General features: G+C 44.7%; 1 protein-coding gene across 1 annotated transcript; it reads right to left on the bottom strand.

The window, feature by feature from the left end:
- Positions 1 to 2,875: 2,875 nt before the first annotated feature.
- Positions 2,876 to 5,508, bottom strand: Prr15 (proline rich 15). Its single transcript, XM_036182340.1, has 2 exons — positions 5,018 to 5,508; positions 2,876 to 3,460 (listed from the first exon to the last, which is right to left on the bottom strand). The coding sequence occupies exon 2, from the start codon at positions 3,308 to 3,310 to the stop codon at positions 2,933 to 2,935; it is 378 nt and encodes a 125-aa protein (XP_036038233.1). The 5' UTR covers positions 3,311 to 3,460; positions 5,018 to 5,508; the 3' UTR covers positions 2,876 to 2,932.
- Positions 5,509 to 19,518: the final 14,010 nt, after the last annotated feature.

Raw genomic sequence — 19,518 nt, 5'->3', positions numbered from 1 at the left:
CTCAACCACCAACTTTGCAAACTTACCCAGGCAAAACTATCCATGTGTTATCGCCATGGCTACAAGACTGCGTAGGGAACACACCACCGGACTTTTGTGTTTCCTTTTACATCACTTGGAAGCCACAGTTGTACATTTTATGTACTGGTTTCCAAATTTGGGAGTGAAATTTCACTTATAAAGACATTTACAGCAAACCAAATTTTCTAATCCAATAAACTCCAAATTCCTTCTGTATCAGTTTCCCATTGTTTTCTGTGAGATTGCAAAGTTTAAGAAGTGCTGGAAGTCTGGGAGTGTAATTAATTGCCTGCAAAGCATACAAATCCCAGAAAGACACTTTGTTGGATTATCTCATCTTACTCATGATCTCATTATCCTATCAATTTTGTGTGGTTTCAGATTTCCCTGGCTTGGGATTAAATCAATGTGTTCTTCCTGATGCATAATTCAGGAGCATTTGAAAACGATGTAATTACAAACCTCAACGGCAGACTGTGAGTTGCACTCACAGTCATAACTGCCTAGAGCATGGCTTCTTTTCAGAATAGTGGGGTAAGGATGTCATGTTCCTAAGTCCTACTGCTCCAGGCCTGCTATTGGATATCCATGCAATTACAGAGTTGGAAGGGATCCAACACCACACACGGAAGCTGGGAAAATGCCAGTGCTTTTGTGCATTTAGAGGAATTTTGAAGAAAGAGGAGGACAGTTTTTTTTTTAAAGGCCTATTTATTTACATATATGGGTGTTCTGTCTGAATGTAGATCTGCACCCCAGAAGAGGGCATCAGATCCCATCGGACTACAGATATAGATGGTTGTGAGTCAACATGTGGCCCTGGGATTTGAATTCAGGATCTCTGAGAGAGCAGCCAGTATACTCTTAACCACTGAGCCATCTCTCTAGTCCTGAAAGATAGTTCTTAAAACAATAAAATAGTTGATGAAGGCACAAGTATAAGATTTTTGTATTATTCAAGTGCAAACCTAATTTTGCCTTGACTTACTGTCCTGAGAGCAGAAGACATTTTGCATAGTGCCTATTCTAGTTTTTGTTATTGCCTACAAACTGAAATTTAAATGCCTTGAAAAGTTTCTTCAGAGCCTTATTCTTCAACATCTGCACCGCTCTCTCAGCTTGCACTTCCTCTTACCCATACAGTCTTCCAATTTCTCAGCTCTTCTTCATTTGAATCTAGACTAGGAAGTCCACTTAAAACCATGGGAAATCTTCCTCATCCAAGAAGCCTACCTGCCCCCCAGGGACACTGGCCACATACTTTCTGGTTCTTAATGCACTTTAAAAGTTTTATCATGCTTACACAGAATATAAAACAACAATAACAGGAAAAAATGCATTTTTTCCGTTCTAATGTAAGATATTTGTAATCGCCAGGTAAATAAACTCCAGCAATTTCCTTCTGAGTAAGGGCTTAGGTATGTAGAGACTGAGGTAGCAGGTCATTAACTCCATTATGTACAGTGGAACCCAAGCTCGTCATTAATTTCAATGCACTTTAGTCATCCTCATCAACTATCTCTGAGATTTCTTTAGCTAGCCAACATTTTTTATTGTTTCATGAATACGTAATTCAACAACAACAATAAAACCTTAGCCTTCATAGCCACCTGTTTCCTTGTTATTGACTAAAAGGACACACATTTTGGTGAGGGTGATGTCTCTGCATCTGTTTGTAAACGAAGCAGCTTGTGCTGGGAAGAGTTCTTTCTCCCTCTCTCTAGGGTACAATACTCTCTTGCAATTTGCTGAAAGCAGGTGGTATTCATTTCCTCCTTTGCTTGAAGTTCATAATAAAAGCAAACAGGTAGATTTTTTTTTTGTTGCTGTTGTTGTTAAGAATCCTCAGCTTGACAGATCAAAGGCTTTGAAACTAGATAAATGTAGACTCAAACTAAAGGAGATGGGCTTTGAAGCAACAGGTGGGGAAGGCAGTTTTGCACAGACTGAATGAGCTCAGTTCATGCATTAAAATGTTTTGGGACAATTCTTGTGAGGTTCACAATGGATACTGAAAAGGACGCATTATTGGCTTTGTGAGGTACTCTGTGGAAATGCATGGGAATGAACAGGGGACTTTGGGTAACATGAATTGGTACCTCCCTTCCATTGAATTTGGTTGGCAAATTGAAATATCTGGCAAACTCGTTCCAGCTGGGTGTTGCTGGTTTCTAGAAAAGTTCTTTGCCCAGCAGCTCTCCAGTAGCAGCTGTGTGTGGCCAATAATTAACCTTGTCACTTAGGACCTTGCATGCTGTTTCAAAGTATGATGCGTTTCAAAGTTAGGATAGGAAAAAAAAATACAAAGTCACCTTAGGTCTTACAGTTCAACAATTTTAATAGTGCACAATAAACAGGCATACAACTTTCCAGTCCTCATTTAAAACAATCTTCTCAACGCTTCTAAACTAGGAGGGGGCTCTCTCCCACCCCTTCACATAGGAATAAATCTAGGGAAGTACCCTAAAGTGCATTTCTCAGTTAGTAAAAACAGTACTGTAATTTGCTCTACGCAGTCCTCGGTAAGAGCATGGCTTCCTCATTTGGGAAGCCAGAGAGATGATGGCATACTTATTGCCTCCAAGAGATCCATTCATCCTTTCCACTTCCACAGGTGATGGGAACAACAGCGAGGCCTTCAGAATAACTTTTTTTAAAAGCCAACTGCCTCAGAAGCAGATATCTATCCTTCCCACAAATAAATACTTGCTCGTCTTTGATCATGGAATATTGAAAACTCGGCTGACATTTCATTTTCTAGAAAAAAATTTCAATATTAATGCCTTGGCCCCCTGAATATTCTGAACTTGGGTGAGACATTGGGTAATAGTCTCTCTCTCTCTCTCTCTCTCTCTCTCTCTCTCTCTCTCTCTCTCTCTCTCTCTCTCTCTCTCTCTCAAGCTTGCTTAGACTATTGCTTGTCCTCCTGGGGGTCATCTGGAAAGTCAGCCTCCTCAGGGGACCTGTCTCCTTCAGGAAGCAGCGTGGCACGCACTTTCCTCTTCTCCTTAAATCGACCTGAGCGGGAGATCTTCAAATTGCGCCGGCTATTGCCGGATCTCTCCTCACACAATTTATCTGACCTGGGAGGCTCTCCGGAGTCCCCAAGGACGTCGGAACGCTGGTTCTCTCGAGAGCTTCTAGTTCGATCCGAGTAAGGTGGTGACTGATCCTCGGCCCCTGGCTGAACAGGAGGCTGTGCCCCCACAGTGACTTCCTTGCTTTTTTTCCTGGTTAGTGATTTCCACCAGGGACTGGAGCTGCTGGTGGAGCTGCCACTGTCGGCCATGGCCCGCAGGCCTGGGGACCACGGTCGCCCCGTGTGGGGAAGGGCCTGGGCCAGGACGCCCCCTCTCTCCGTGGTCTCAAGACTGTTCACTCCAGCCTTTCCAGGGTTCTTCCACACTGGCAGGCTGCCTGGTGGCAATCGAGGGAGCTCCTGCACAGGGAGGAACACAAAACTTGGGTTGGTCAAAGTAACAGGCTCCCCAATTCTCCTTTCCTCTGAGTTGGGGCTCCAAGCCATGGGGCCGCAGGAGGGGCGGTGGACCCAGTGGCCTCCAGCAGGACACCGCCTGATGTACAAGATTGATTACCTTGAACTCCTGGCCTCAACCTTTGCCTTAGCTCCTGAGTAAGTGCAGTAGCCACCCAGTGGAAGTCCTGATCATTTTGATCAGCCTGGCTCCAACCTGGCCTTGCCACTCCACCTGACTGTATAAGAACCACTGTAGGCGCCCACCTGCCACAGGAGCACCGGGAAGGGGGGTAATGGGGAGGGGCGGCAGGGGGCGGGACCACCTAGCGTATCTTGCCAATTACAGGAGAACAGTGAAGATCAGGCAAACAGATTGAAATTTCTCTAAAACCGTTCCCTATCGTGTTGAATGTTGATGCTCGGGGGTGTATCCAAGTAAGAAAGTCGGACACACAGCATATTGTTGTGCTTACACCAAACAGCTTCGAACCGCTTCTGCCTTGTGACTTTCAGAGGCCGTCTAGACTTAACTTCCTCTGAAAACCAGCCATTCCACTCTTCCTTGTACTCCCTGGAGGCCAATATAGCGATGGTAGGAAGGCTGCAGTCCCCAGCCCCTCTTCCCTTAGTTCTCCAATTCTCAATCATCTTAGTTATAAAGTAAAGACTGCTGGTACTTTGCCTTGTGCGATACCATCCTCCAAAGGAGAGAGCGCAACCAGAATTCCAAAATCAAAAAACAAAAAACAAACAAAACATTCTTCTACCCCCAAACATTGAATAACGGAGTCCCCAACCTCCTAATACTGCAAGCCAGACTTCTCGCACTCTTTCCGTGCGCCCACAATTGGACACGACCACCGAGAGTGGGCAGGGCACTCGAGCTCCGCTCTTCGAATCCCACACACAGCGCGCTCCTAGGATTCGCGTGTGCTCAAAAGAGGGAATCTTGGGCTGCGTTTGTTGTTGCAGGTTCTCCCTGAATTGCCTGAGAGAGGAAGTCTCTGCGCCTACGGGAGGCGGCGCAACAGCCACCGACCGCATCTCCTCAGGATGCCCAGAGGACACACTCGGGCTGGGACTCGAAAACCGTAAAAGCAAAACCGCCCAAAGTTTTTTTGTTTTGTTTTGTTTTGTTTTTGTTTTTTCCCTATGAAAAGCGCCTACACCCTCAGGCACCGTCAGCTGTAGAGTTTGCAAACACCGTTCTTCCTCCTACCTTGCAGATCGCAAAAACAATCCCGTGCCCCAAGGCATGTATTAATGGTGGCAGCGGGCAGCCAAGATGCCTCGGTTCTCCACCCTTCTCCACAGTGATCAACGTGCTGTGCATGGAAAGACTTTATGAGAATCTCACAAGGAAAAGATGACAAATAATGTAAAAGTAGGCAGAGCACGGTTCTGGGGCTTCTCCTCTGGCAGCAGGAGGAGGGGCACCGCGAGGGGACAGCAATCACGAGGGACACCCCAGGACCAGGGTTTGTCTCGTCAGACTCAGAGGGACTCTGGTTCACTCACCTGCAGGGGCTTCCAGGGTCACCGGGACTCCGGGCCGCGCTGGCTCTCGTCTCGGGGCTGCCTGAAGCTTAGGCTGGGTGCGGGTTGGCGCCGTCTCGAAGAGATGCAGGGAACGCTGTTGCTGCTCTGGCCCAACTCCTTTGATTCCCGCACACCCAAAGGACAACTCGGGGTGGCAGCAAGGTATGCTTAGGTCGTGCGTCTGTCACATCCGCCGCCCTAGGGCAAACCCAGACAGCCTTTCCAGGTGGGTGTCTCACATTCTGGGGCGCGTTCTTTTTCCCTGCTTGCGCTGTTCCCGGGCCGCTGAGAGATGGGACCTCGGCTGCTGACTCCTGCGCACTCGCTCTTCCTGAGCGTCAGTAGGAACACGCACCGACATCTGCCCACCTGCTGGTGGCTGGCCAAAGGACTGAAGATACTAGAACTACAGAGGCGGGGAGGGTCAGGGTGGGACGGGAGGCAGCCACCCAGCTACAGGTGCAGGTAGGCGCTGGTGATCCCGCCCTCTTAGAGACCAGATTGGACGAGGTCTCATACGTAGCTTCAGCCTTGAGGATTCTGATTGGAGAAAAAGCTGTACTGAGCCGCGCCCTGTCCGCGTTTCGTTCTTGCTCTGTGGTTTGAGTCCCAGGCTTTCAAGTTTTCTAATTCCAAGCGCTGATTCAAACTCGGACATGTTGGAGAGTTTCTAACGCCCGTAGTTAAAAGGCTGAATGTTGCGAAGCATGTCCTTGCTGCCATTGGGTGCTATTCCTAGTACTAGGTAGGTTAACTCTCTTGCTCATCACAACACCCCAGGACCAGGCACTGTGACCCTTTCTAGGCCTGCAATGAAATCTTGGCACGCGAAGGTTAAACACTTGCCCAAGATTGCCCGCCGAAGCGAAAAGGAACAGAGTTGGAGTTTTGACTCTAGCTTAACCACCACGTGACAGCAGTCTGCTGGCCCTGGGTTCTGACCATACCTGAGTGCCTTTGGTACTATGCATCGTTCAGGTCTGGGTGTCCACAAACTGAGCCTCCCAAAAGCATATAATTCCAGCTCTGAGCTACTGAGAGAGTGAACCAGTGGGCTCCATCACTGTGCAGAGACCTTTAGCTAGGTGATTGTTTGACAAAATGGTGTTAGTGGAGACATTTCTCTAATGAAGGGGAAGCTCCACCACCTTGCAGGATGTCTTGAAAAAGCAATTCTTAGGGTCTCCGAGCTCATGGACATACACGCAGGACTTCTGGCCTCCAAGATATGCAGTCCAGGCAGAGCGCTTTCTGCAGAGTAAACCTGCTGGGAGACAGAACACCCACTCAGATCCCTTGAAATGTAGATTTGATAGGCAGGAATTATAGAGAGCCTTTCAATACACCAGGGAGGAGAAAAATACAAGGACTCTGTTGATTCCTTCGTTCGGGTACAATTAAAAAAATACGACAAACACAGCTCTGTGTGTTTGAAAGTGATTTGTTTCTTACCAGAGATTAGCAGCTCCCTCCTTCCCTCCCTCCCTTTCTCCCTTCTTCCTGTCTTCCCCCTTTCTTCCTTTTTTAAAGATAACACTTCACTATGTAACCAAGGCTGGCCTCAAACTCTGGCACAGCACCAAATCTGACTCCTTGGCGGTAGTTCTAAAGTGGGGACATTAAATCATAACACTAGTGCTGGATAAAGACTAGCTGCCAGCATTTCCGGGAGGACTCTCTCCAGAGGAAGATGCCAAATGATGAGGATAATTTGTCTGGGGTGTCATCACCATTTACGGAACTGGGACCTCGTATTGTTGAGGACACGGGTGAAAGACACCAGGAAACAAACAAACAAACAAACAAACATTAGTTTGCCAAATGGCTCCTCATCCAGTGTGGTTTTGACAAAGCCACAGGCATTTTCTCAATAAACAGATCCTCCACTTCTCAGTAAGACAGCTCCTTATTTACATTCAACAACATTAGATGTCTCTGTTGTGTTTTGTGGGTTGTGTGGAAGCGCCTTGTAAACAAAATGACCCTCTGCATGCAGTTAATGTGTACATGGAAAGGTAAAAAAAAGGCACAGGAGATGGAGAGCATCCCAGGGTAAGTGGCAGGTACAGGAGCTTCAAGGCGTGAAGGGTGCTGCGTCTCAAGGCTCAGAGAGCAGGCAGGTGATGTGAGTGCTGAGTGGTTGATGTGAAATGGGAGGTGAGACTGGACAGCTGAATGTAACACAGGCTTCCAAGGATAGCTGTGAATGTGGCCCAACACAGATTTATAATAACAGCTGCTCTCTTGGGCACAATAAATGCTGACTTGCTTAAGGGATGAGTTTCTACAAGGCAGATATTGGATACTAGGAATTAAAATCAGGATCTTGGAGCTTGGAGTTGACATTCTCTCTTAGAAAACCTGAAATGTCTGGAGGGGCTGGGAAACTGAACACATCTTTACGTCTCTACAATAGGGCTGGACTTGGGAAGGGTACCAAGCAAATGCTTAAGGAATACAGCCAGTCAAAATGGGAGAAACCAAAATCCCATCATCCACCCGAAGAGAGCCGGGGTGTGTCGTGAGGCTTTGTTCTTGCCCTTGCTGTACCCAGTTCTCACATCTGTCCTCATCCTTTCTTTCTTTCCTTAGCTCCCGCCTTTCTCCTCCTCTTCTTTCCTTCTCTGTGGACACCCCCGTCCTCTGACAGCTGGATGTGTGTTTCTCTTTTCCTTCACAGCCCTCAACTCTATCACTTTGCATGTTCCATCGGCTTTGTTTGCGTTCACACCACTATTGGATTCGTTTAACCATTTAGAGTGGGCACTGCAACCAGGCACGAAAGGAGAATCTACTGCTTGCAGCATCTCATCTTCTCAACACATTCCTGGAGCATCTATAGATGCTCCTTTCCTCCTGTTTTCTAAGCAGTTAATTTAAGTGAGGCCAAATTTTGTCCAGAGCCAGCTCTTTCTGCAAGTCAGTCCCCACAGCTGGCCTTCTGAGCAAGCGCACTCCCCTCTCTGTTCCCCAGGGGTCCTGACACCAGATCACAAATTTGGAAGTCATAGCCTCTTCCCCTTCTCCTTCTTCACAAAGCTACTTCATGCAGAATGCTGGTGACAGAAACTGGCTAGGGCTCCATCTAGCTGTCCTGCAGGGCAGAGGTGGTGGTGTCTCTGCTGGATCTTTCTTCCAGCAGCAGATATCCATGGCCCCCCTTCTTGATTTTCTTTTCATGTTGCTGAAGATGCAACCCTGGAGCTTGAGCATGCTAGGCAAACACCACCCCTGACCTAGGTCTCTCCACTCACCAGCCTTCCTTCTTGATGGAATCAACTAACCATCTTTCTTGTCACCCTGGTTCTCAGATGGAACCAAGCACATTTCTTTTCTGCCTGGTTCTCAGATGCACGGTCTTCATGTGCTGAAGTTAACACACTTCATTGTAACTCACAGGGAGGTGTGGCACCCCACCTCTTCCACTAACATGGCTTCTCCACATCCCTGGGATTGTGAGAGCACACAATGACACTCTCCTTTGGCCTATCTGTAATGTCAACACCATCAGCTTCCTCTTAAAACATCCACTATTTTGCAGCTTCTTTCTGCCCTCCATGGTGGCTCCTTCTCAGTCTTCCTTCTTATTGATAATCTCAGGGCAAGCTACTATATCTATCTATCAGTCAGTCAGTCTGTCTGTCTGTCTATTGCTATTCTGGTGAGATCAGTATAATACCTCCTGCCATCTATGTGTTCTTTCTTTCAATCCTATCAACAACTAGCTGTTACAGAGACTGTAAGTGGTACTTTGGGTAGAACACCTTGCGGTGGTAGAGCCAGGATTCAGGATGAGGCAACCTGACACCAGAGCTGGAATTTAGACACTACACTTTGGATTTTTTTTTTGAGATTCAGCCCTAGTCTCCTGACCATCTTTGTCTTACTCATGGCCTTAAATATCATTTACAAGAAGGTGAGTCTTGACTCTGTGTCTTCAGCTCATGTCTCTCTGAATTACAAAGCAGAGCATTTATATGGTTCCTTGAGATTTCATCCTTAAGTCATATTGGAGTGGTTTAGAATGAGAAGTCTTCCCATAGTCTTGGGTATTTATTTGAACATTTGGTTCCCAGTTGCTGGCTCTGTTTGGGGAAAATTTAGTTGGTAAAGCCTTGCTGGAGGAAGCATGTCACCAGGAGTGGGCTTTCAGAATCTAAATCCTCACCCTACAGCCAGTTTGCTCTCTTGCTTGATGCTTCTAGCTCAAAAGTGAGCTCTTAGCTCCTGTTCCTGCTGCCATGCCTGCTGCTTTGGTCCATGATGGATTCTTATCCCTCTGGAACCATGAAGTCCAATAAAACCTTCCTTCTGTAAACTGCCTTGGTCATGATGATTTGTCACATCAACGGAAAAGTAATCAACACACACATCAATTTAAATACACGGAAAGCAGGATCTCTCAGCATCATCTCTCACATCCCTTATCTGTCTGTATTCCAGAATCTTCCATCCAAATGACTGGCACCACACCTGTGCAATAGTGCAACCCAGAATGCAAGATCTTAGTGCATTTGGGCTGCTTTGACAATGTACCACAGACTAGTGTGATGGTTAGTGTATACTATCAGCTTGGCTGGATTTAGCATCACCTAAGAGATACTCTGTCACAGGTAGTACCAGCTCAAGGAGTGTGATCTAAGATTGAAAAAAGTGGGAAGGAGAAAGTGAGTGAAAACCAGCGTTCATCCCTCTCTGCTTCCTGATTGTGATGTCATGTGACCTGCCATTTTACATTCTTGTCACCATGATGTCCTGGCTAGTTTTTGGTCAACTTGCTACAAGCTAGAGTTAGCTGGAAAGAGGAACCTTAGTTGAGAAAATGCCTCCATCAGATTGCCTATAGGCAAGTCTGTTGGGCATTTTCTTAATTAATGATTGATGTGGGAGAGCCCAAACCACCGTGGGTGGTGTTATTCCTGGGTGTACAAGATGGCAAACTGAGCAAGCCTTGGAGAGCAAGCCAGGAAGTGAATTCCTCCATAGCTTCTGCTTCAGTTCCTGTTACCAGGTTCCTGCCCCGATGTCTGTTCACCAAGCCCTTTCTTCCCCAAGCTGCCTTTGATCATGGTCTTTAGCCCAGCAATAGAAACCTAACATAAGCCACATGACTTCCCCACCATGATGAGCTAGGTTATCAAATTCTAAGTCCAAATAATCCCTTCCTTCTTTAAGTTGATTTTCTTGGTATTTTTTTTTACAGCAGCGGGAAAAGTAACCAATGCAACTAGGAAGTTGACAAATGCTGGGCATTTATTTCTCACTGTTCTGGAGACTGAGGAACACAAGGTTAAGGTGGCATCAGGGCCAGTGTCCGGTGACCTTTCTTACTCATAAATGGGCCTCCAGGAACTGCTCATGGTCTTTCATATAAGCATTAATTCTTCCCCACTTCTAAATACTATTGCTAGTGGGGCAAAGCACAAATGTTCAGTCTAAAGCTATGTCTTCAGCTCCTGCCTCTGCTTACTTTCCAACCCAGTGTGAACCAAAGACTGTCAATTTGATTTCCTAGATGCCTCTTCACTCACCTGCCGCCCTTCACTTCCATTGCTCCTCCATAATCTAAACCATCATCATATTTTAACTGGACTCACCAGGACCTATCTGCATAACCTCTCCTGTTCTGTCCCTGATCTGTCCTCTCCCCAGAGTGCTCGCTTAAGGTAATTGGTTGTTTTACTCTTTGCTCTTGGTCTTTCCTTTTGGGGCATGGTGGGTTGAGGTCGCAACCCAGCTCCCAAATAATCACATGAAGACTTATTCTTACTTATGAGTGCCCAGCCTTAGCTTGGTTTATATCTAGTCAGCTTTCCTTAACTTAAATTATCCCATCTACCTTTTGCTTCTGGGCTTTTGTCTTTCTCTTTTCTATATACCTTTTTTCTTCCTTTCCTTCCTTCCTTCCTTCCTTCCTTCCTTCCTTCCTTCCTTCCTTCCTTCCTTCCTTTGCCTCTCTCTCTGTCTCTCTCTCTGTCTCTCTCTCTCCCTCTCTCTCTCTCCCTTACTTTGTTGCTGGTTGTGTAGCTGTATGGCTGGCCCCTTGAGTCCTCCTCTCCTTCACTTGCTCCTCAATATCTCTTCTTAGATTTCTCCTCCTATTTATTCTCTCTGCCTGCCAGCCCTGCCTATCCTTTCTCCTGCCTAGCTATTGGCTGTCCAACTCTTTATTAGACCAATTACACAGCTTCACAGAATTAAACAAATGCAACATGAAAGAATGCAACAAATCTTTGCATCATTAAACAAATATTCCACAGCATAAACAAATGTAATACATCTTAAATTAATATTCCACAAAAATGATCTCCATGTTTACAGCCCCTCAATAGTACCCTCTTGTTATGAACTGTTACGACCCACAGGCCTTATATGACACAATTCTACATGGTCACATGACACCAGCTTTCAGCCACTTCATTCTGCTCTTCCCAAAAAGTCTCTGTCCTTCAGTCACACTGACCTCTGTCATCCCAGTGAAAGCTTTGGTTTTGTTTTGTTTTTGTTTTTCTCTTTTCATTTTTTCGAGACAGAGTTTCTCTGTGTAGCTTTGGTGCTTGTCCTGGATCTCACTCTGTAGATAGACCAGGCTGGCCTTGAACTCACAGAGATCCACCTGGCTCTGCCTCCCAAGTGATGGGATTAGGGGCGTGCACCACCACAGCCTGGCTCAGTGAAACATTTGTGACAACTCACTTGCCCCCACTAAACCATGTTGCATAGAAACATTATTAAATTAAAGTTGCCCATGTTGCTTTCATCCTCTCAATGGCCTCTGTTTATTCTATTATTTTGTAGTCCTTATATCTCATATAATCTCCCTTAGAACATATTTCTCTGAAATATATCTCTATTAGTTACTTATCTTGTTGCCACAACAAAATGTCTGATCAAACAGTGTAACAAAGTCTGCTTTGGCTCACAGTTCCAGGGTACAGTCAATCCTGGCAGGTGTCTTAGTTAGGGTTTCTATTGCTGTGGTAAAACACCATGTCCAAAAGCAACTTGGGGAGGAAAGAGTTTATTCAGCTTACTCACCCCAAGCCACAGTCCATCACTGAAGGAAGTCAGGGCAGGAACTCAAGGCAGGAACCTGAAGGCAGGAGCTAAAGCAGAGGCCATGGTGGAGTGCTGTTCATGGCTTTCTCTCCATGGCTTCCTGACCTTGCTTTCTACACAACTCAGCACTACAGAATCAGGGAGAGTACCACTCCAACCTTGCAGGGTTGGACCCACTCACATCAATCATTAATCAAGAAAATGCCCACAGGCCAATCTGTGGGGACCTTTTCTCAATCAAGGTTCCTCTCTGGAATAACTCTAAATTGTGTCAAGTTGATAAACAACAACAAACTTAACCAGGACAGCAGGGAAGATACAGTAGCAGGAATAGGAGTGGCTGGTCACATCATGTCCTCAGCCAGGAAGCAGAGAGTAATGGAGTCAAAACCCGTGGGACAGTGGTGCTCATATTTAGGGTGGAGCTTCCCAAGTGGACTGACATAATCTAGGAAATCCCTCATAGACATGCCCAGAGATTTGTTCCTATGGTGGTTCTACAGCCCCTCATTCGGATTAATCATGATACTACCCTTCATATTTTCCTCAATAATTGGCTGGTGATGATCACTTTAAAGCCTTGTCTATTATTTTGTTCCAATTCTGGTAATGGCATTATTGATGGTATCAAATTTAAGGTCACTCATTGTTTTCTTTAAACACACACACACACACACACACACACACACACACACACATACCTTACATTATTTCTGTTGAGAATTTAACTGTCAGCCTGTAACTTCTTTTTAACACAATTGGTTCCCCACCCCACCTTCCACTATTAAGATTTTTCTCATTGTCTTAGATTTTCTTACTATTATTCAGTGCATAAATACAGATTATTTCTCATTGTTGTATTGTTTCCTTTATTTGATTCTTTGCTCAGTTTTGACAACTCTCAGCCAGTTTTTCAAGCGTTACCAGCTGCCTCCATCTTCCTTTTGACGTGTCCGGCTATGGTTTCTAATTTACCTTCTTACCCTACCCCTTTTGGCTTTCTGTGAGGTGTTCTGGATTATTCCTTTTGATCCATATGATGATATAGTTTCTCTTTTATGCTACACCTAAAAAGCTGTTAAATCTCTCCATTAGTTTATGTGGAGGCCCACAGAGGCTTCTTAGTAAGACCTTACTCAAGGTCAGAGAATCTGAGCTTGCTTTACCTAACAGGGCTGTATAAAGGGATGATTTGGTCAGGGACCTGGTTACCAGGTGTTTGGAAGGGTCTACACTTGGCTGTACAGTGTGCTTTGATCTTGCAAGGGGGGGAGGTCTTTTGCCTTGCTGCTTGGCATTGTATAAAAAGCCCTTTGGAATAAACCTCAAGGTGACTGGATATTGATCCAGGGCCCTCCTGAAGCTATCCTGTGTCTCTATCTTTCTTATCATCTCTTTCTATATTTTTTCTTTCTTTCTATATTTTTATCTATCATTTCCTCATTCCTCTCTCCTCCCTGAAAGAACCCTTCCACAGGTCAGAGCTGGACTCTCAGGGACTCCCACAAGTTTATAAATTGTATCTACATCTTTGATAAATATTCTCTTTAGTTTTACTACAGATATGTTAGGTCAGTATAGTGTCCTATTTCTTGAAGCCATATATATATATATATATTTTCCTTAAATACAACCTACACAAGCTCCATTTATTCAAAAGTTTGAAGCCTTTGTAGGTTGTGATGGTTTGAAAGAAAATAGCCCCCAAAGGGAGTGGCACTATCAGGAGGTGTGGTTTTGTTGAAGTAGGTGTGGCCTTGTTGGAGGAAATGTGTCACTGTGGAGACAGGCTTTGAGGTCTCATATATGCTTAAGCTACATGCAGTGAGACAGACCACTTCCTGTTATGTACGACTCTCAGCTACTTCTCCAGCACCATGTCTGCCTGTACACCACCATGCCCTGCCATGATGATAACAGACTAAACCTCTGAAAATGTTAAGTGTTTTTCCTTTATAGGAGTTGCTGAGGTCATGGTGTCTCTTCACAGCAATGGAAACCCTACTAAGAGAGAAGTCTATTTATTTTGTCTTTTCTGACAGTTCCCATTTCCAGAGTCTTATTTCTTGGTATTCTTGAACATCATATTTTGCTCTTTGATTTCCTGGTTATTGGTAGGATTATTTAATGGCACAAAAAATATGACTTATGGGATCTTCAAGAGTTCAGGGGAGCTAGCACACAGGAGCACCACCAGTTCATGGCTTAGGATTGTTTTAGACAAAGAAAACAAATTCATGCGAGCTGGAGTCTGTATCCACGATTTCTGAGGACACATGCATCAATGCTTTTACTCTTCACCCCCCACCCCCTCCAGTCTTTTCTGTTCTTCTGTAACTTAACTGTGCATGCAGACCTGTGGGGAGATGAACAGAGAGATCTTTTGCTATGTCATGCACTCACTGAAGTCATCAGGCCCCCTGGGGACTTGGAGTTAATGAGGACAGCATCTTCTGTTAATCTTTACCTTAGGTAAGTCTCTGGCTTGTGAACATGTCCTTTTTGCTTCCAGAAGCTACCAAGACAGAAGTTGTTTCTGAGCTCAACTCTATTACTGGAGAATCCATCCAACTACCTGGCCCTACCGAGGCCCATGAATATGCTTTAATTATACATATCTGGCAGGGTGTTTGTCTTATTTGCTTGACTTTCTTGTTCAGTTATTTATTTGTTTAATTATCCAGTCTCCCTCACTAGTTAATAGTCCTACTTTATATAACCATCATTTACATGATACCTGCTTTGTATCATGTACACTTCTAGAATCACCTCTTAGCATATTATAAATACTCATTTTCCTAAGAGCTCCATGACATAGCCATTATTCTTATTATAGATTAAGAAGCAAGGGATGAAGAACTTACTACTTTGCAGAGATCACACAGCTGGTTGGTGTCAGAGCTGGCATGTGACCCCAGGGAGACTGCTTCAGAGTTCAGGGACACAGTCCACCACTCCGCTGTGTGTCTCTCCATGTGAGTGTAGATGTGTCACTGATGAGCCTTTGCACCTGGAATGGTGCCTGCAACAATAGCCTCAGTATTGCTGAGTGAGTTATCATAGGAAACATAGCTATGGATTCTTTGACCATAAAATGACTGATCTGGAAAAAAGAAAGGCAATGAAACAGCAATGAAATGCTGTTCATCATTCCATGTGATAGCAGTTTGATTTCTCTTTAATTCTGATGTGAGTGTGGTTGGTAGACAAAGTCTGGCTTTGTTTGTTTTTGTTGCTAGCATATTGGAAGAAAACTATCATGTTGAAATAACAACAGAGAGAAATGGGTTAGGTAGTAAAAATACAGGGATATTACAGTAGAGGGTTGTTGCTGAGGCTTTGTTAAAAACTGAACTAAAGGAATTCAGAGCAGGACATTCTCCAGCAAGGCTCAGTAAGACTTCTGACCTTGCTCAGGGAACAATGAGAATTCAGCTTTATTATTCGTCAGAAAACCATTGATGTCAGTGGAAGTCATGTGCTGTCCTTTAAGGCAAAGTTCTCCTGCTGGTCACCTGATTCCAGGTCAGGGCTCCTTGCAAAGGTGACCCGCTCTCTACTGTTGCTCATGTCCCTGTGTGAAGTGGCAGTTCCGTTATGCTCTGTTTGCTGGGCTGTGTTTTCTCTTCCATGGTTGCTTGATGTGTCCGTCCCGAGTCTCACAAGAGCCCAACAGAAGTGCATGGTGATCTTTGGGTTTCCTCACCTTCATCAGGGATTGTCCAGTGTCTGGAGCAGTAACCCACAAAGAGTCGCTGCTTTCCTATCTTCGGGCTGTCAGGGGGTTAGTGATGCTTAGGGTGCCCATCTGTCCTCAGGACAAGCACAGGGGCATCTCCTTTGCATACTGTCACTTAGTGAGCATTCAGGCATGTGAACACAGATGCAATTTCATTTACATAGCAAGAGGAAGTGCCTTAACTGCAACTATAAAGCCTCTGTAATAACAGCAAACTTTGAATCTCACTGTAGGCTTCTCACTTTGAATGGCCAGAGCCTCTCTGAGAGATGTGCACCCTCAGTCTTACAAAATCACCCTGGAAGTTGAAGCAGTTTCTTCAAGGTCACCAGACTTAAGAGGTGGAACAATTTTGAGCAGGCTTCAGTTAGTCTGTTTGGAGTTCAGTGCCTTTTCTCCCAGTATGCCTATTTAAGTCTTGACTTGCATTTAGTTAATCATTAGATCGATAAACTTTTGTTGTTATCATGGCTATCAGAAGAGTCATACTTCAAAAATTCTGATTAGGTCACTGTCTTCTAATTTTCTCTTTCAGACAAAACTAAATCATACATGGTTGCTTAAGTGGTGATGTCCTCTGGGATCACAGAGAGCTGGGTTTAGCTGTGGGGGTTGTAATAAAATACGTTTCTTACAAAAAAGACTTGACTGTTGGGTTGGATGCTGGCTGGGTGGCTTTGGGAAAATTGCTTGGTGTCTCCAGAATCTGCTTTCCTTGTATGTAAAGTGGGGATAATTCAATTCACTTCTCTGGAAGGCAGCCAGGACTAAAGTAGACAACATGCTTATTCAGTTCCCTAGCATACTGTCCATGCAGTAGACACCCAGGGAATGCTTGCTTTCCTTGTGACTAATTTCTTTTATTGGCTAAAATTTGTGTAAGTAAACTCTATCAATTAGCCAATGAACCAAAGAACCAACAAACAAACCAACCAACCAACCAACCAACCAACCAACCAATCCATCAGTCAATTCCAAAGTCTTTTTGAAAGTAACATCAAAGTCTTACAAAGTGTTCCCAATATTGTTTGTTGGCCTTGGCTGGTTCCTGGCTCCAACAACATCATTTACTGTAGAATATGTAATATGTGACAATTCATTCTGAGTCACACTGCTTTCAGGAGCATTTTCAATCGCTATCCAATCAGGCAGGAGTTTTCTGTATATGACTCAGGAAAGGTCTGTATCTTTAAGCACTGAAATTAGTTAAGGGAAAAGTATACTGGCATAGGTCTGAAAGCAATGAGATATGAAAGGATTAACAAATGGCTGGTAGAGCTCCTCAGACGATAGTTCTGGGGTCTCAATAAATCACCTGCATCACAGAGCCACCCAGGAGAAGGAAGAGGTCTGTGGAGTAATGTCTCTAATATGTCAGACAGCATGACTCTCTTTTGTTTTTATTTTATTAAAATAGTATATGAATAAACTATTTTATTAAAATAGTTATGAATGTTTATGGAAAATCACAGGGATTCATTGGGGCTAGAGAGGTGGCTCAGTGGTTAAGAACACCTACTATTCTTGCAGAGGACCCAAGTTCAATTCTTAGTACCCACTTAAAGTCAGGATAGAAACTCAAACAGGACAGGATCCTGGAGTCAGGAGCTGATGCAAAAGCCATGGAGGGATGTTGCTTGCTTCCCTATGGCTTGTTCAGCTCACTTTCTTGTAGAATCTAGGATCGGTAGCCCAGGGATGGCACCACCCACCAGAGGCTGGGCCCTCCCCCATTGATCACTAAATGAGAAAATGCCTTACAGCTGGATCTCATGGAGGGATTTCCTCAGCTGAGGCTCCTTCCTCTGATGACTCTAGCTTGTGTCAAGCTGACACACGAAACCACCCAGTACAGTCCCTTACCTCAATTCTTTCCCATAATTATCTCTCCCACCATTTCCAATGATTTTGACTTTATTTTTGGTCTTCACAGCTCTCCGTACCTCTAAACATGGTGGTATTGTTCTTTCTTTTTATTTACCGAGCATTAAATAGCCCTAGCATGATCATTGAGAACCTAGTTTACCTATCCCACTGTGACTCTTTCTCTTCCTTCATATTCCTTCCAGAAAACATATCACAGGTTTGGTTTAATTGCCTACTCCATGTTTGTATTGAGCCTATGCAGATATTGTTTAGGTTAAACATTTAAATCTACAGATACCCATTTACTCTCCAAGTTTCTTTTCATGAAACTATTTTTTAAAATAAAAATTTTCTATTTGTTAAACTTGTCCCTTTCTGCCCTTCCAGTAACCTTTCCGTGAATGTTGTGCTTTTAGTCTGATTGTCGGCCTCAGGCTCCTGAGCCGGAATAGCTGCTCCCAAGCAAGTCTGCTCTTTGAGAAGTTTGTGGCAGGTGGCATGAGGCCTTAGAGATGTGTAGTCGCAGGCCCCTGTAGTCCTATACTCAGCTGTCCCCTTCCCCTCCCCCTTCCCCAACAGACTGATTCCCATGAAACCATGAGTGGAATCCCTCCTCACTTGAGTTGTATTTTGAAGCCTACTTTGTCCCGCTGAGAGCAGTAACCATCATAGTGTGCTTTTTTACCGGCGTAATCACATCAACACTGTGTCTCTCCGGTTTTCTGAGTAAGACACTCTCGGGTACCTCCATGGTCCTTCACTCTGGGCTGACTTCTTCCTGGCTGTCTGCACACACTGCCCTGGGGATGCCTGGAATGGTAGTCCATGTTTCCTGCATTGGAGCATCCCTCTTTCTTGGGGTGCCTTGCTTTGGGGGAGCACACCAGCGAGTGGAGTGGCAGTCATGAGTCAAGGCGACAAGGCAGGCCTCAGTGTCTGCTCCATGCTGACATAGCTCCAGCTGTGCTGCTTGCCCTCTGTGCCTGCCACCAGCAATCCTCCTGTGGGAGGAGACAGTACTGGGTGAGGGAGCTACAGGCAGGAGATCTGCAGTAGACCCTGGATGGAAGGCCCCTGGCCATCCATCATGTGCTGTTGCTACACCAGGTCTCCACCATCCACTCAGAATTTCTTGAGAGACAAATAACTTGCTGATATCTCATTCAGTCTATTGAAATTTGGATTTTATGCCCCTTGCAGCTAACCCTGTGCTATTTTCTCAATAGGAAAGGAGAATTGCAGAAAGCCATGAACCTCCATGGCTCAGTTCCATAAATAAAGCTTGATAATTTTTCCTATACTGAGAAATAAACTCATGATCTCATGCATGATGGGCAAGTATTCTTTGAGTGAACTGTACCCTCAGCTCTGATATAAAACTTAAACAGGTAAAGAGCTGGATGCATAATTCTCTAAACCATCATTCGAAAAATGCATTACATATTACAGGATGAAATATTTTCTAGGGTAGTAAGGATGGCTTAATTTTTAGAAACGTATTTACTATATTACTGATGGAGAAAATAGCTCAAGAGATTGCAGAAAAGGGCATTTTTCTGAAGTACCACTGAAGCACGAGTTTTAAGAAATGTTCTCATAGGGTCGAGAAGGGAGATTCTGTGGCAGAATGTTCATGAGGAAGAATGATTCTCCTTTGTTGGGAAGCAGAACACCAGAAGACCATGGTGAAAACACAATGGTACAGTCTGTTCCTTTCCCAGCACACCTGGCATCCATGGTGTTAGTTTTCTAGATGACTCCAACACATATCAAATATGAGGACCAGTTGTGTAAAGATTACAACATCTATCACATT

This window comes from Onychomys torridus, chromosome 3 (genome assembly GCF_903995425.1).
Source record: "Onychomys torridus chromosome 3, mOncTor1.1, whole genome shotgun sequence".
NCBI classification, from domain to species: Eukaryota; Metazoa; Chordata; class Mammalia; order Rodentia; family Cricetidae; genus Onychomys; species Onychomys torridus.
Note: the sequence above shows the minus strand (reverse complement) of the source record. Positions and strands in the feature narration are given on the sequence as shown.

Excerpts from the sequence above, each read along its gene's own strand:
- Prr15 (XM_036182340.1), bottom strand. The coding sequence starts at position 3,310 with ATGGCCGACAGTGGCAGCTCCACCAGCAGCTCCAGTCCCTGGTGGAAA.